We start from the raw sequence: 16466 nt of genomic DNA, 5'->3' as shown, positions 1-16466 counted from the left end.
TAGACATCCAGTCTCCTGAATATACGTGGGCAGCCGGTAGACGATCTTTCCCGTTCAGAGTTCCAAGTCTTAGCATCACCAAGTCTTCCTTAGTTAGATATAGGCAAACGCCGACTCCTGTCCCCTTATTTCCCAGGTCCACACCTGTGCTAGTCTTTCTTCGGCAAGATGTGAGCAGACCCTAATTTTATCCTTGCATCCTGGTCCGTGACAGTGACTACAGTACCATCTCAGCGAGCTGTTGGCAGACGCTGACCCCGTATGCTCGAGGTCCATAACATTGCTCAGTCTCCCTCACTGACCCCTAAACAGTGGCTGACTCCTCTCTCCGTGTTCCAGGTCCGCGACAGTGACGAGACCGACCCGTTCCGGGAAGGCACCGTCCAGCTCCTGGACGACTTCAAAATCATCGGCGTCAACGGCACCCACGTCTGCATGGTGTTCGAGGTGCTCGGGCACAACCTGCTGAAGCTCATCATCCGCAGCAAGTACGAGGGCATCCCACTGGAGAACGTCAAATCTATCATCAAACAGGTACGGAACGGGATTATAGAGAGGGTGATCTGCCTGACCAGGCAGATCACCCTCTCTATATCAGCCAGAGAGGGTGTCTTAGTCTGGGAAGGATGGGGGAAGTGAAGGGCATGGTGCAGCGTTTCAGTGTGTAATTTATGACGGGTAACATGCTTCGTCAATTGAAACCGTTCGACTAGTTCTCAGAAGAGTTGAGGCTGCTGACTCATGAAGACTGTCACTCGCGTCGCCTGACCACCCCGCTCCTCCCCGTCCGTCCACTAGGTGCTGGAGGGCCTACACTATCTCCACACCAAGTGTCAGATCATTCACACGGACATCAAGCCGGAGAACGTGCTCCTCTGCGTGGACGAGGCACACGTCCGGCGGCTGGCGGCAGACGCCGCGCACTGGCAGAAGATGGGACTCAAGCTGCCCGGATCGTTCAGTAAGTGATTGAGGAGGATGAAGAATCGATGCTGTAAAAGCGAGATTGTGTGTTTGAGTGGGATTAAATTTGAATCGATTGAATATCACGAAAGATGCACTTTTTATTTTTACAGAAAGCTTACTCCTGCTCTGTTTGCTAGCATCAATATGTTCTTAACATGCTCTTGGCTCCGTATTTACGACAAGGACCGTGTTTTGGCCCGTGGTCTGGCCCTAATTGTCGATGTTCCAGCGTCAACACCGAGATGTTGCTCTCTCCTCCAGTGTCCACGGCGCCGCAGCATCTGCAGCAGCCGGACCCGTCCACACTCAGCAGAAACAAAAAGAAGCGTCTGAAGAAGAAGGCCGCCAAGCAGGCCAAGCGTCTGGAGCAGATGGCCGAGCTGACGGAGCAGTGGGAGCGGGAGCAGACGGAGCAGGCGGCGCTGCGCCAGGAGCCGGCCGCCGCTCCCGCAGATCCGGCCGGCGCCGACACGGGCTCGGCGGCAGAGAACGGCAGCCGCGCGCCGGCGGCCGACTCGGCCCCTCCCGCCGAGAGGAGGCCGCCCGCCTCGCCCGCCACCCCGGCCGGCAGCCAACAGAACGGCTCCTCCGCGGAAAACTGCGACTCGGCCAAACTGGGTATGTGTGAGACACAGGGCGGTCGATGGGAGGGCCAGGACAATGTTGAGGGTGGATGGCGATGGAAGACAACGTCGATTTGACTCTGAAAACTGCAAGCAAACATAACAAGCAGTACACAGTTATATCGGTGTATATTGGTGACGTGACTACCGTGGATGTCCGCGATCGTTGTATAACTTGCGCTGTAATTAGCTATCTTTTGCTGTAGCGTTCTCAATCGATGCCTCCTGGCGTGTTTTGAGAGACTGGCAATTACTCTGAGCCGATCGCGCCGTGTGGGCAGATTGCAGCCCCGATTGTTTGCTGTCTGACCGGCCGGCCGCGTCCCGTCTCTCACACCTCTGGTCTCGTCCCGGCAGCGAACCGGCAGAGTTTGGCCAACATGGAGGAGGCGCTGATTGAGCACTCGGGGGTCGGTGAGACGGTCACACTGCCGTACGACCTGGAGACGGCCGGCGAGGGTGGCTGTAACGGCCACCGGACGGGCGCGGCCGGCGCCAAGACGACGGCCGCCGGACCGAGCGACGCGCCGCACACAGGCGACGGCCCGACAATGGGCGACGCGGAAGGTACGACCGGTGACCGGGTGCTGCACACGCAGGGGTCAGCACACCACCTGCTATCCTTTATTTCTTTCTCTTTTTTTTTTTGCTGCGTTTTGTTGTTGAGTGAGTGGTAGCCATCTACAAGGTCGTTCATTGACCGTTAAGCTTGTATCATTTATTTCTTTTTTAGTTTCTTGATGATTTAGAATGTCATATTTAATTATTTAGTGGTACTTGGAGTGGCTTTCCTTACCAGGCAGATTGCGATGAGTGACATATTTGCACTTTCGGTATAATGCTGCAGTTGGCGCGGATTTACTCGCGTCTCGGTGGCGGGTACTTCATCAAATGGCCTAACTAGATTGGACCACATGGTTATATATGTGTTTAAGCTCATTGCAGCGCTTGTGAATCCCCGTCTAGAAATGGGTCTCATCTAACAAGCGATACATCATTTGTGTGATAGATGGTCGGGTTTCCGCCCAGTCTTCCCGTCTGATATTGTAGCCTGCGTGGTAACCGACTAGGAATAATAGCAGCTCACTCTATTTGTAGGCTCTGCGCGATGGTGCATTGCTCTAGTTTCCACTTGCGATATATGCTAGGGGCGAGCTACGGGTCCAGTCTTCGTCACTGACTGGGAGCGGGACCCGTCCACTTACATCCTTCTCCACTGGATGTAGAGGTCTCGCTCTATCCACCCTCCACCCTCTACTATCCACCCTCTATCCACCCTCTACTCGCTCTATCCACCCTCTCTCAGTCCCAGGTGACACCCCACTACCTGTGCTCGCTGTCCGTCCCCTGTCGTCTGCCGCAGCCGCCGCGCCCGCCGGCCAGTCCTCTCCCGGTCCTGCGCCTGCTCCTGGATCTCCTGCCGCGGCGGCCGGCCACTCCAGCTCTCCTGCTCCTGGTGCGGACTCTCCCGCCTCGGCCGGCGGTCCTCAGACCAGTGCCGTGCCCCCGGCGCTCGGTCCGGCCGCAGGGGACGGTGTGGAGGCCGACCGTGACCTGACCGAGGTCACTGTGTCGGCGGCCGCCGCCGAGGATGACCTCGACTCGTCCTGGGTGGACATCGACGAAGGTCGGACCTCCCCTCCCCAGCTGTAGTTTCCTCTCTCCCCTCCCATCGACGAAAGTCGGACCTCCCCGCTCCGTTATAGCTCCCTCCCTCCCAATCGACGAGTGTAGGATCTCCCGTCCCCAGCTATAGCTCCCGCCCTCCCATCGACGAAGGTGGGACCTCCTTTCCTCGTCTTCCGTCCTGCCGTCCTATTGTCCTTTCCCGTCAGTCACCGCTGATGGTCCATTCCCGCTGGAATCAAAGGTTAACCACGCTTACATAGCTTCAGCCTTGATGTAATTAATCAATTTGCCAAGTGTTTCCCATTAAGCTCAGCCACAACTTTGTATGTCATTCACCATCTGTAGCAATGCACAGATGTTTCAAAACGTTTTTTACTGGTTTGTCGCTGGTGCTTTGCCGGTGCCCACATCATCTGATGCTGCATTATTTTCTTCTTCATGCGATTACGGTTGTGATGAGATCAAGTCATGGTAGATATTAGATAACGCATTGTGGTTGCGGATTCCGGCAAACTTTGAGCTTTATTTGCTGCACCGCATCTGCATGTAGCCTCTAAAGCTAGAGGCTACATGCATCAAAAGTAGTTCTACATTTGTAAGTGACGGGATGCATTTTGATTATTTGCCACGCTGCCACATGTTTTATTCGTGTGTTTCTTCAGTAGCCTGTCATAGGTTATTTATCGTCATTTGTTGTCTGTACAATATCTTCATATTCTTCTGTTGCGAAGACCCACTACCGTGTTCCTCTCCGGCCTGTGTATGTGTGTCTGTGTGGTGTGTGTCAGCAGACGGCGAGGAAATACCTACCGCGCCTGTGCCGTCCTCGTCTAAGGAGTGGATCAAGCTGGCTCAGACTCCCGCCGCGCCCAGCAGAGGTATCCTGTCCCTCTGTCCTCTGTCCCGCTGGAATTGCCTCTCTGGGACCCGCCGCGCCCAGCAGAGGTGCCCCGTCCTTCCGTCCCGTGGGAACTGTCCTTTAGTTTTCCGCAGCCGCGCCCAGCAGAGATGGCCTGATCCTCCTTCCCTATGAAATATCCTTCAGTCCCTCGTTTTTCTCTCTCAACAGGCACTGCAGGCATTCTGTAGTGTTTTGCGTCATTACGGCCGGATGTGGATATTTATCAGATGGCAGTATTCCGTTGACGTTCTTTTATGACTGAGTCACTGTAGCCATTCCTAACATGTGCTAATTACGGAGACATGCTATTGATTACCGATGTTGTTACTGCCTCTCTCTCTCTCTGGCCGGGCTGCCGGGCTGTAACTGAACCCGGTGGGCGACTGTGCTCCGTCCCACGACCGTCCTGTTTATTTGTTGTCTGGGCTGTCAGAGATCAAATCACGGAGCTTGTCTGGTACAGTTATCTGTGCAGCTCGTTGCCCGCTTCTCCCCGTACGGATCTGAGGACCCAGCGCTAGGTCCGGCCTCGGTGACCGTCCCCGCCGGGGTTCTCTTTCTGTCCGCCCCATTGGTCGCACTAGCCCGGCGGGCCGACCGGCCTGGATTCTCATCCCCTGGGTCATACAAAAACCCGGCGAACACACATCGCGGCGTATTGGCGCAATGGCACAACAAAGACGACCGAGAAAAACCAACTGGGTCCGTCGGAGCGCTGCTAAATTGACTGGTCACTGCGCCTTTGTACAGGGACCCGCAGTTGCTACTGTACACATATATTACCAATTTAGAATTGCGCTATTATTTGCTAAGTGCTGGCCACTGGAGAAAGGAAATGTAGCGCAAAGTATGGAGGAATAACACATGTTTGCTCCTAGCACGTATGTTTTGTATAATTCCTCTTACCGCAACAGATATTCTTCCAAAACTACAATCGTGCTATTTTTCCGCACCGGTTGCCTCCCCAGAGCCCGTCCTTGGTATCGCCTATAGCTTCCGTTCCCGCTACGTGAATGAAAGTCACGTGACTACTACAGGTTTGCGCTCAATACTAACACACCTAGCCCGAGGGCCGGTCCGTAGCGGGGAGGGGTAGAACGCCTGAGCTCCAGCGCAGTGGAGGTGGTGGTGGCCCGTATCATAAAGAGGCAACCGTAAGCAGAAGTCAGAACTACAATTGCCGCAGTATAAGATTATGATCAAGTTTTCTTTAAATGTATTGATTGACAAGAAAGTGCAATGTTTATCCGATATAATAAAACGGTGTGCAAGGCCTTGGAAGAACTATAAAACATATTCAGCAACGTATAAATTTATGATACAGGCCATGACCTTTCACCTTGCCTCCGGGGAGGACCGCTCAGGAAGCCACATACCGAACGAATCGAGGCCTCGCAGCGCGGCGGCAGAGGAGGTGGATAAACCATCGCCAGATCTTTCGAATACTTATGTTTCCAGAAGAAGGAGGGGGGTGGAGGGGGGGGGCTATTTTCAACCCACTCACCAATCCTTTCCTTATTAACTTATAGCTTACCGAAAAATGCAACACAATGGTGGCCGTCACGAGATGTAGCGAAGAGTGCCTCAGCCACACCGGTTTTGAGTAAACTTTAAGCATTCGAATTCAGGCCAGTGATCCTGAAGCATTATTTTATTTTTGTCGTGCATAAGCTGGGATGACGTGGTCCAAGTTAATTGCGAAGAAACGGTTTTAGTTTCAGAACATTTATGAGGCTAGTCGCGCCAAATAGTATACGTTTGTTGTAAAATGTCAAATTGAATGTTGACGTGCTATCCAGATGATGGAATTTATTTGACACAAGAAGTCAAAAAGTGGCATCGTTAGTCATCCTGCATACATATAAATCGATTCGTCACCTTGGTTCGAGCTCAATAGTTCTTTTCGCGGATGATCGGTTTCGTTTTCTTTTATTTGGGGGGGGGGGATAGTTTTTGAGCCAGTAACCACCCTCCCCAGCCTCCCAAACAACCATTGTTGACAAATACTGTGATGACCTAAAAAATCCTCCTGATCCTGATGGCCTCCCTCAATTTTGTAACATAGGGAAGAATGAGGTAAGTTGAGCCGCTTTTGTTTTTCGTAAGCTACAGGCTAACTTACTGATCATTTTTCTGCGTTTACGAGTTGGACGGACAGAGTGGTCATTGCGCATGTAATGGTGGCCAGAAATGTTTCATACCGCTTATTTTTGTACTGAAAGGCTACGTCAAAAATCATCTTGCACGTTGCTCATCTTACCCCATGGGCGGGGTAAGTTGAGACACGTCGTGGGGAAAGTTGAGCATGGATGGAAAAAGCGAACCTCTTCTTTTCCCGGGCGCGGCGAAGAGTGGGCTCTTTTATTTACTCCATGGCATACATACTTATGGCAAAGTTCTTTTCCTCCATCAAAAAGTGACTGTTTTAAACCTTCCAATAACTCGTCAAGTTTTCTATCACGAAAGAAATCATTTTATCCTTCAGATAATCTGCAAATCACTAATCAACAAAGAAAAACAATTTCCTACCATTTTTATTCAGCAGATACAAGCGCAGCTCAGTTTGGTTTTCGACAGCGGAGACAACAATGGCTTATCCGGCTCATCTTCCCCCAGGTAAAAATGGCTCATCTTGCCCCACCCGTGGCCATTTTCGATTAATGACACCCGCACCGCAGATAACCATGCACCGCAGATAACAACCATCTCATTTTAAAGGCAAAACATGTCTTAGTTATCAGGGGCGATACCACATGTTACCGGGTGCTGAGCGTGAGAACGTTGCCGTCTCACGTGAAAGAATGCAGCATCGTAAGCGAACGGCACATGGAAGCTCAAGTCAATCAGCGCCATAGGAGCTGAGAAACATGGGGTGGCTAAACTTGCCCCTCGGCTCATCTATACCTCACTCTCCCCTATTTGGGGCTCGCAAGCTTGATTCGTTAAAATTATTTGTCTGTTCATTATAAATGCTGTCAAATTTGCCGTATCATTAAACTTTTATTGAGTTTGTATTTCACACTTATCTAAAATGAACAATTTTGTCACTGGCTTCTTTTATGAATGGAATTGGATGGTCGCATGAATGAACGAATGAATAGCTCCATTTGAGCATCAGCTGAAATCAATCCTAAAATTTAATCTACCAGTCTGCCACGAAAAGGCTTAAAAACCAGTGCAAGTTAGGTGCAGTTTCTAATCTATGCCGTTTTTTATTAAGTGTCTCATAGTTCCTTAATCTTGAGCCGCTTCTCTCACGATTTATTTAGACATACAACGACTCCACAAGTAGGTGCTGTGGCTATTCTGCCGAGGTGATTATGAAGGATATGAGACATGAAGGATATGAGAGATTCATTTTATGTGTTGCTTACATTGTTCAAGAAGTTATATTATTCGAGCTCGTTGGTCTTAAAAACTGCTATCGAAGTAAATTAAAGTGTTTCGGGCTTCGGCACTTAAAAAGCAATCGATATTTAACCCTCATCTATTTAGGCATTTCTTTTCAGCGTCTTACATGTAGCGGAGGGGCGTAGAAACCCTCAGCCATTCGGCCCTTGATAAAAAGAGCCAGAGCTTCGCTGAAAAATAAAAAAGAGCGTGCTGCTCGTGACGAGAGAAATCCGATGATTTGAGGGTCCTGGTCATCGCTGACGAGAAAAAGCCAATTATTTTTATGTCCTGGTCAATGCTGAGATCCTAGGTCACTGGTTGACGTTCCAGATCAGGTTAATAACCAAAAGCACGGAAAATTGGGTCCTGCTAGAATTTCTACAAGTGAAGTTTGCGGGGACTTGGCTTGCTTCTGACTCCGAATTTGCACTTGCTTTGATCAAAGATGATGTATCAAAGCATTTGGGGTAGGGCGGGTCACGCCAGATCACCCATTAGGCGTTCTGCCGGCTATATAGAATGTTAACCAGCACTTACAGCCTTGCAACATATTGCATAGGCACTATAACTGATACCTAAGTATGCCTAGTTTTCAAATGCTAAAATGGGTGCTAAATTTCAAACCAACACTTCCTAAAAACCACAGTAAAAAGGTGTAAATTTAAGGAAGTTAACCGAGATCATTTCAAGTAAATGACCTTAACCTGAGTTTCACGTGACCTTGGCACCCACAACAATTAATGAGACAAACACTAGATAGTATATTTCACATGTTGTCACGTTGCTAGTCACGAAACGACTATGGAAACACACAAGATGAGCGCTGACTTTCAATTGCTATTCTGGCCTGACATGATCTTGAGAAAAATAATCACAGGTTAAAGGTAATTTGGTTCAGGGATTTAAAATTCTCAGACAAGATGCAAAAATGATAAGGGCTATTTAATTTTCCGGGAAGTTGTAAAATTGATTAACTCCAGGGCACCAAAGAATCGTCGCAATCCTTCGCTTTGCCGCGATTTATTGGTGAAAAACAGGGGGCGCGGTCTACTTACCTCTACTTATATGTGTGGTGAGGGCTAATATTCATTTTATCTGTGTTGATGAATGTGCAACAATTTCTATATGAACTGAGACCAGTCCATATGAGTATGTTTTTCTCACGGACAATGACAATATAAAAAACAATGCGAATAAAACCAAACGTTTCGGACAACAACGTGCCTTCGTCAGTGGAGAAAAATGAGTGTATAGGTTTAACATCGATGAGAACTAAATGCGGCACCGTCTCGGTCTGGCCAGCCGGGTTGCCGATAAAATACACAAATGTTTATAAACTTCCATGATGTGCTTAAAAAACTGCTGAAAATATATCTTTAAAAAATAAAGATAACTACTTCATCGATGTTATCGAAAGAAAACATGTATGCCTAATTACTCATTTCTTGCCACTGACGGAGGCACTTTTTCGTGCGAAACGTCTGGTTTTATTCGTATTGTTATATTGTTATTGTATTGTCATTCCCTGTGAGAAAAAAAAGGATAACTCTTCAGTTAGTAGCCATAACAGCGAAACGGCTTATTGTAACACAATTCACTGTGTATACGAAACTTATAAGTCCCTAAAATAATTATATTTACAACTTTTAAAAAGATACAGCTTATACAGCTTGGGCATAATTTTTTCTGCATTAAGATAATATTAATTTATCTCCACAGAATATGGTAAATTAGTGCTGCTGAAGTTCACTTTCGAAGCGTCTCCTCCAGACATTCCACAGCTCTCGTGCCATTTTGGATCACGGAACATGGCTGGGCGCAGGACAGGTCAGGTCGTCTGCGAGCTTGGACGGACCACGTGACCACCTCCTCCACTCCCCCTCACTCCCGTCCCCTTCCCCAGCAGGGCGTCCGATCTAACCGCGCCCCAGGCAGTCGGCTCGGTCCGACCCTCCCCAGTCCCCATGGTCGAGCCACGGCCCGGTGCCGTCTGAGTTTGTGCCGGGTGCAAAACTGGAGCAGTAACTAGCGCCGGAACTAGCAGTCAGCACGACCATCGTCAGATGGCAGGAGTAAATGGAATAAGCGGTTCCAGGTTTCAGAAGGAATGGGGCAGGAAAAAGCGCTGAAAACAATGTTTTGCTGATATAGCCATAAAAAGTTCACTGAATTAGGAGAGCAGCACATCAGTTTAAAGCCCTTCAGATGGTGGTTTTAATAAGCACACAATCATTTCCCAATTCGCCTCCAACGGTGTCACAGGCAAAGAATACGCTGAAATACTAGTGTGTACAGAAGCAACTGCGGGTCCCTGTACGTGATGGCTCGTGCCGGGCAGGAGCGGGAGGCGAGCTCGATAAAGTTTGCCTCATTGATCCTTGCCGCGTCTCGGCAAAGTTAGGACAAATTGTCTTACGAGTTCTTTCTACCTGCTTGCCGGTGGTCCTTAGCTGAATGATATGATGAGCCGTGTTTTTCGTTCCCTATGATCTAAATCTCGAGGCCAGACCACCACCCTCAGTTATTATACCTCTGTTTATACCTCTGAACTCGCTTAGCTACACCTGGCTGCCGCTAACAGCTGAGTGACGACTATGTCCATCGCAACTGACTCTTCCCCTCCCCCTCGCCAGGTGACAGCACAGAGCCGGCCGCCGGCGCACCAGTCAAGGAGGAGCGGAAACCCGACCCCGTCCACGAGGTGTGCGAGATGCGCGTCAAGCTGGCCGATCTCGGCAACGCCTGCTGGACGGTAGGTGGACTGCTGGCCCGCGCTGGGACAGGACAGTGGACAGGAAGGGATGCGGATGTAAAAGGGGAGGTAGGGATGGGGATGTAGAAGGGGATGGGGGCTGTAGAAGGGAGGCAGGGAGGGAGATGTCAGGTCACACGGCGGGTGTCCTCCGACCGGTCGTGACCGAGTTAACCCAGATCTGCCCAGAAGAAAAATGTTTTCGGATTTTTTTGTTACGCTGGTTTTGGGGTACTTTTGAATCACATTGCTTACCAGCATGTGTCATTTGTTGTTGGCTGTACTCGTTTTGTCGGAAATTGCCGTATCATATATGATACGCTGGGCATTTTCGCACTTTTATGGCACCTTTGCATTTGCCTATAATTTTACTTGTGAAAACGTCTCAGAATTGCCAGCTTTGAGTTTATTTGTAATAATGACACCAAGGAAACAGTAAATCGTAATTGACCAGACCCATAGATACCTATAGGTGAGTATGTCAACAAGTGCTTTCTGACATAATGCTTACTTTTGTGGCTGGAAGGTATCAAATACAAATTCCGTGGCCAGTTCTTATACTGGTAACATACCTCGATAGACAGTAACATACCAATTAACGTCTGTCTTCAAGTCACTGGGACTTACCTTGGCAGAGAATCTAGACATTCCAGTGGTGGATGACCATGTTGATGGAGATGATGTCTTCGTAAAATCCACCGGAGGCGTCCTAAGACACGTATGAATACTCTGGTGATAATGAGGATGTCACAAGAAAACGTGATATCAACCGTCATCCTGCTCGGCAGCTGAATGCTCGGGCTGACCGCCGAGGTGCGAGGAAGAGAAACTTTCCGGGGCACTATTCCGACGGAAAACATCTCGGAGACCTTCAGAGATGCGAGGTAAAGGGGAGACGCTGCTGGCCCAGCGTCAGAGCTCGGGAAGGTCCTCGAAGCAAAGAGACGAAAGGTCTGAAATGGAAGCAAGGGCACTGCCCTGTGATCATCTTCACCGGTACGCATCTTTCATGCTTCGAGTCACACAAATACCGCGATTCCTCTCTAAATGAGACATCCCTTCCTTTATACATGACGAAGTCCTCGAGCATGTCCGGAAGGCCATGGTGTTTCACGCTTTTAACATCGAGTTCCCTGACACTATAAACAAGAAGGAAAAGATATCCTCCTTCGTGACACTGCACTCGACGTCAGACTTCAGGCACGTGCTCCATCTCATATGAATGTGTTCCCTTTTGTCCACTTTTCATGTCGCTTCAAGGACCTTCTGGCTTCTCGACTTCTGTTGCTGGGATGCAACAACGTCGCTGCTTAGCCTTGCATCTCTGAAGGTCTCCGAGACGTCTTCGTACTCGGAATCGCGTTCCGGAAAGCTTATTCTTCCTTGCACATTGGCCCTAACACACAGCTGCCGAGCAAGATGCCGGTTGGGGTCACGTTCTTCCGTGACATCCTCGTCATCACCAGAGTACTTGTCCGTGTCGTAGGACGCCTCCGATGGTTTTACCAAGACGTCACCTCCATCAACATCGTCATCCACCACTAGAATGTCTAGAATTTGCGCCAAGAAGGCCAGAAAACGTACGGATTAGGGGCAAGTAATTGTGTAGGCTAATGTGAGAAACTGCCCACCGTATCATATATGATACGAATATGTTGTTATCATTCCTGACACGCCAGCTTTGGCGCAAGAATCTATTCAACCACGTCGTGTGTGAGCTTGAACATTTGGTACTATGCTGCCACAAAATTGAGTAGTTTGGCAGAAAGCACTAGTTAGCATACTAACGTCGGCGTTATTGGGTCTGCTAAATTACGACTTCTGTGGGCAGCTGTTTTTGTTTGATCATGCTACACGGAAAATATATGAAATATAGAAAAGGTTACCCACTCTAGAAATAGTACACACGACTGACAACACAACATCACAAAATAAAGTTTCGGCGTCTTTCGGATGGAAGTCGGTTGCCTAGCAACGGTCGAGCGACTCATTTACATATATAAAAATCAAAACGTCTGTACGTATGTATGTATGTATGTATGTATGTATGTAACGCGTCAGTCACGCTTGGCGGGCTATTGCTCCGGAACGGTGCGGGCTACGGAGGTGAAATTTTTGCGCCGAGTCGGACGCGTGCATCTGTTTGTTGTATTAAATTTTGGTGGGGGTGCGCTCGCCGGTTTGCACGTGGCGGGCGCATCTTTGCAGCATTTTGGGCCGCGGCCGGCGCCGAGCAGACGGCACGCGCCCTAGGCTCAGATTGTTCGCTGCGAAAATGAGGGAAAACAGAGTCGGAGGTCGTTGACCTTTGGCAATGAATACCGGAACAGAGCACCGCCGGCCAGGAGGAGACGCCAAATTTATTCTGGCCATAACCCGGCCGCTACTGGGCCGATTGCAATGAAACTTGATTTATTACGCTGCGCGTAATTACATATATAAAAATCAAAACGTCTGTACGTATGTATGTATGTATGTATGTATGTAACGCGTCAGTCACGCTTGGCGGGCTATTGCTCCGGAACGGTGCGGGCTACGGGGGTGGAATTTTGGGCGCAAGTCAGACGCGTGCATCTGTTTGTCGTATTAAATTTTGGTGGGGGTGCGCTCGGCGGTTTGCACGTAGCGGGCGCATCTTTGCGGGATTTTGGGCCGCGGCCGGCGCCGATCAGAGAGCACGCGCATTAGCCTCAGTTTCTTCGCTTGCAAAACTGAGCGGAAACAGAGCCGGAAGGTCACTGACCTTTGGCAAAGAACACCGGAACAGGGCACCGCCGGCCAGGAGGAGACTCAACATTTATTCTGGCAATAACTCGGCCGCTACTGGACCGATTTTATTGAAACTTGATTTATTACGGTGCACGTAATGCTGTCCCTCTTTACGCTGCGCGTAATGCTGTCCCTCTAGTTACATATATAAAAATCAAAATGTCCGTATGTATGTATGTATGTATGTGACGCGTCAGTCACGCTTGGCGGGCTATTGCTCTGGAACGGTGCGGGCTACGGGGGTGAAATTTTGGGCGCAAGTCGGACGCGTGCATCTGTTTGTTGTATTAAATTTTGGAGGGGGTGCGTGCAGCGGTGTGCACGTGGCGGGCACATCTTTGCAGCATTTTGGGCCGCGGCCGGATTCGAGCAGACGGCACGCGCCTTAGGCTCAGTTTCTTCGCTGCAAAACTGGGTGAAATCAGAGCCGGAAGGTCACTGACCTTTGGCAATGAATACCGGAACAGAGCACCGCCGGCCAGGAGGAGACGCCAAATTTATTCTGGCATTAACTCGGCCGTTACTGGGCCGATTTTAATGAAAATTGATTTATTACGCTGCGCGTAATGCTGTCCCTCTTTACGCTGCGCGTAATGCTGTCCCTCTAGTCGTATCATAAATGATACGGTGGGCAGATCTGGGTTAAGGCAGCGGACAGTGAAGGAGTCGCCCCGCCGACCACCCAGCTCTGTGGTGGTTTGCGACCCTCCATACAGAGCAGAACGGGAACCCCCCCCCCCCCTCCCATGACCGCCGCCGCGGGGATTAGCGGGCGCACCGGCCGATTACGGTCGCCGCCGGCTATCGATTTGGGCGCCGTATTGCCGGGGCCGATTGGAGGCACCGCCGCCGGCCGGACCTTTGTCCCCGGGAGGGTGCAGATAGGGAAGTACGGCGGGGGCATGCGTACCTACATCTGGCCGGAGTCGGGGATATTGCAAACGGGATCGAGATGGGCATAGGGTGGTACATCTCTTTCCGTAAAAATGTTTTATTTCTGTTTTATTTCTGACATTGGGGCCTGTTTGTCCCTGTGAGTGTGTAAAACGTGAATCACCCTTCTGCTGTTTTGGTCAGCTTCCGCTGTTTGTTTTCATTCCAGCGTTTGCGTCAAAAGTTGATAACAGTTAACAGTATCTCCCACCACCCACAGCATCGCCATTTCACGGACATCCAGATGCGCCAGTAGCGGTATCTAACCTGGCCTGACCTCCCCCACAGCACCACCATTTCACGGAGGACATTCAGACGCGCCAGTACCGGTGTCTGGAGGTACTGCTCGGCGCCGGGTACGGTCCGCCGGCCGACATCTGGTCCACGGCGTGTATGGCGTTCGAGCTGGCCACGGGCGACTACCTGTTTGAGCCTCACACGGGCCAGGACTACAGTCGCGACGAGGACCACATCGCGCACATCATCGAGCTCGCCGGAGACATCCCCAAACACATCATGTTCAGCGGCAAATACTCGCGGGACTTCTTCACCAAAAAAGGTGTGTACGGGGTATAGTGTCAGCCCATCGGAGTCTTGGCGTCGTTGTGATTAAGGAATTTGGTTTTGAGATGTTGACTTGGGCGCTGATGTTTTTGCCTTAGTTGTCTTGGTTTAGCTCCGCACCGCCTTCATGGCAGTCCAGCACCACATTGGTTCATCTAAGGTGTTTTCCTGTCACGTCTTACCTTGACTCGGGTCATCTTGGATCGGATCATTTTCGGTCCGGCTGCCTCTATGCGGGTCACTGACCCGTCACTCAATTGTTCCGCCACTGCTCGATCCCCTGACCGAAGATGACCCATCTACTGTCACTCTCTGGTGTCGCCTTTCTGACATTCGTCCGCTCCGCCAGGCGAGCTACGTCACATCACCAAGCTGAAGCCGTGGGCGCTGCACGAGGTGCTCATGGACAAGTACGAGTGGCCCGAGCAGAAGGCGCGCGCGTTCGCCGACTTCCTGCTGCCGATGCTGGCGTTCGACCCGGCGCAGCGCGCCACGGCCGCCGACTGTCTGCGCCACCCGTGGCTGACGGGCGGCAGTGACGGCGGGGACGCCAGTGACGCCGCGGGAGCCGAGGACACCGGCGGCGGCGGCGGCGGCGGGTCGTGACCAGTGACATTCCGCCGCCCTGCCCGGACACACGAACCCTTGTGATAGGCCGGCGCCCGCCGCCCGCCCGCCCAGGCGCCGCCACCTAGTTTTGTACAGTGGGCCGAGAGAGTGGCGCGGAGCGCTGCATGATGTGCCCACCCAGCCACCCCTCCTGCCCTGCCCCGCCCCGCCCCGTCCTGTCCCCAGTCAGTTGTTCTCCTTTCCCTGCCGGTTCATGTTCACTTAGAGTTAAGTTGCTGTTTTAAGGAACCTGAATCAATAGTGTTTAATATAAAATTCAAGATACGGTGATCTGGTTGTTTTGTCGCCTTACGCTTCGCAACACACACTTGGTCAATGGTCAGGCCACTCGACTCAGTAGTTTCACCATCATGGGCTCCAACGGCATCCCGTCCGCAAACCTCGCCTTCCCGGTTCACACATGACACCAAAGAACCCCCTCTGTATTTCATTCTCAATATAAATCACTTGGTACGCGGCGCGGCGATATCAGCTGATCAGCGTCTCGTCGAGATCACGAATCTGCTGGACGGCCGTCACGTCCTTCCGCAACACCTTACTGATCACTTCCTGAAGCGAGTCGCGCGCGCCAGAGTCGAGCATCGCCAGCATCTCCTGCAGCGGGGCACACCGGGGGCAATGGGTCAGATCGGAGGACAGGTCATAAGACCGGTCAACGTTTTCAATCGCGAAGGGCACGCTGTTTCCAGCCAATGGATGTCTGGTATAGTGACTGAACACGTTACTCAGTGAAATGAATAATAAAAGCTACGCTCTTTGGATTTACATGATTTCACTCGACACGGCACAGTTAATTGAACTCGACACGGCTATTAATTTCAATTGATGAATTACGGACTCGGATTCAAAGGTCAAGGTATTATTCGCCATTCACTGTGGGCATCCTGTCTAGTGTCTACCAAACACCGGCTGGCGTCATTTAAGTGCTCACCTCTTGCGTCGCCTCGCCTTCCTTGAGCCTGAGCACCGCCACGAGCGCGCTCTCGGCGCAAGTGCGCACAACCGTGTTCTTCTCCTTGGTGCCGTTAACCAGCATCGGGATGACGAGTCGCGCCAGCTCTGCGGGCAGCGGCTGCTCGCGGCTGACGGCCAGTAGCTCCACCACCTGTGCGGACAACTGCTTCACCTGCGGGGGAGACAGCGGGGGTTAGAGGTGCTGCACAGAGACACCTGCGCAGACAGTTCAGCTGGTTCACCTGCGGGGGAGATGGCGGGGTTAGAAGTGCTGCACGGGGATGTCTGCGCAGAGAACTGCTTTACGTGCGGGGGAGATGGCGGGGTTAGAAGTGTTGCACGGGGATGTCTG

At 51.0% G+C, this 16466-nt stretch overlaps 2 protein-coding genes across 47 annotated transcripts in view; one reads left to right on the top strand and one right to left on the bottom strand.

The window, feature by feature from the left end:
- The window catches only part of LOC122363801 (SRSF protein kinase 3-like), a 62699-nt gene extending 47269 nt beyond the window's left edge, over positions 1-15430 (top strand). For 8 of the 40 annotated variants that reach the window (XM_043333478.1, XM_043333484.1, XM_043333480.1 and 5 more), the window contains 9 exons: positions 340-534; positions 799-961; positions 1228-1584; positions 1947-2156; positions 2896-3216; positions 4007-4096; positions 10146-10264; positions 14255-14525; positions 14880-15430. In XM_043333478.1, the coding sequence (XP_043189413.1) occupies positions 340-534; positions 799-961; positions 1228-1584; positions 1947-2156; positions 2896-3216; positions 4007-4096; positions 10146-10264; positions 14255-14525; positions 14880-15136 (1983 nt within the window). In that variant the 3' untranslated portion in view covers positions 15137-15430. The remainder of the gene's footprint in view (positions 1-339; positions 535-798; positions 962-1227; positions 1585-1946; positions 2157-2895; positions 3217-4006; positions 4097-10145; positions 10265-14254; positions 14526-14879) is intronic. The other 32 variants (XM_043333501.1, XM_043333497.1, XM_043333499.1 and 29 more) reach the window with 10 other exon arrangements.
- Positions 15431-15566: 136 nt separating this feature from the next.
- The window catches only part of LOC122363799 (eIF-2-alpha kinase activator GCN1-like), a 47885-nt gene continuing 46985 nt past the window's right edge, over positions 15567-16466 (bottom strand). For 5 of the 7 annotated variants that reach the window (XM_043333459.1, XM_043333463.1, XM_043333462.1 and 2 more), the window contains exons 43-44: positions 16092-16286; positions 15567-15754 (exon numbers count right to left, since the gene is read on the bottom strand). In XM_043333459.1, coding sequence (XP_043189394.1) covers positions 15629-15754; positions 16092-16286 — 321 coding nt within the window. In that variant the 3' untranslated portion in view covers positions 15567-15628. The remainder of the gene's footprint in view (positions 15755-16091; positions 16287-16466) is intronic. The other 2 variants (XM_043333460.1, XM_043333466.1) reach the window with 1 other exon arrangement.

The sequence above is a fragment of the Amphibalanus amphitrite genome, unplaced genomic scaffold (genome assembly GCF_019059575.1).
Source record: "Amphibalanus amphitrite isolate SeventyFive unplaced genomic scaffold, NRLGWU_Aamphi_draft 000640F_arrow, whole genome shotgun sequence".
In the NCBI taxonomy this organism is placed as follows: Eukaryota; Metazoa; Arthropoda; class Thecostraca; order Balanomorpha; family Balanidae; genus Amphibalanus; species Amphibalanus amphitrite.
The sequence above is the reverse complement of the archived record's forward strand: the minus strand, read 5'-3'. Positions and strand labels throughout refer to the sequence as shown.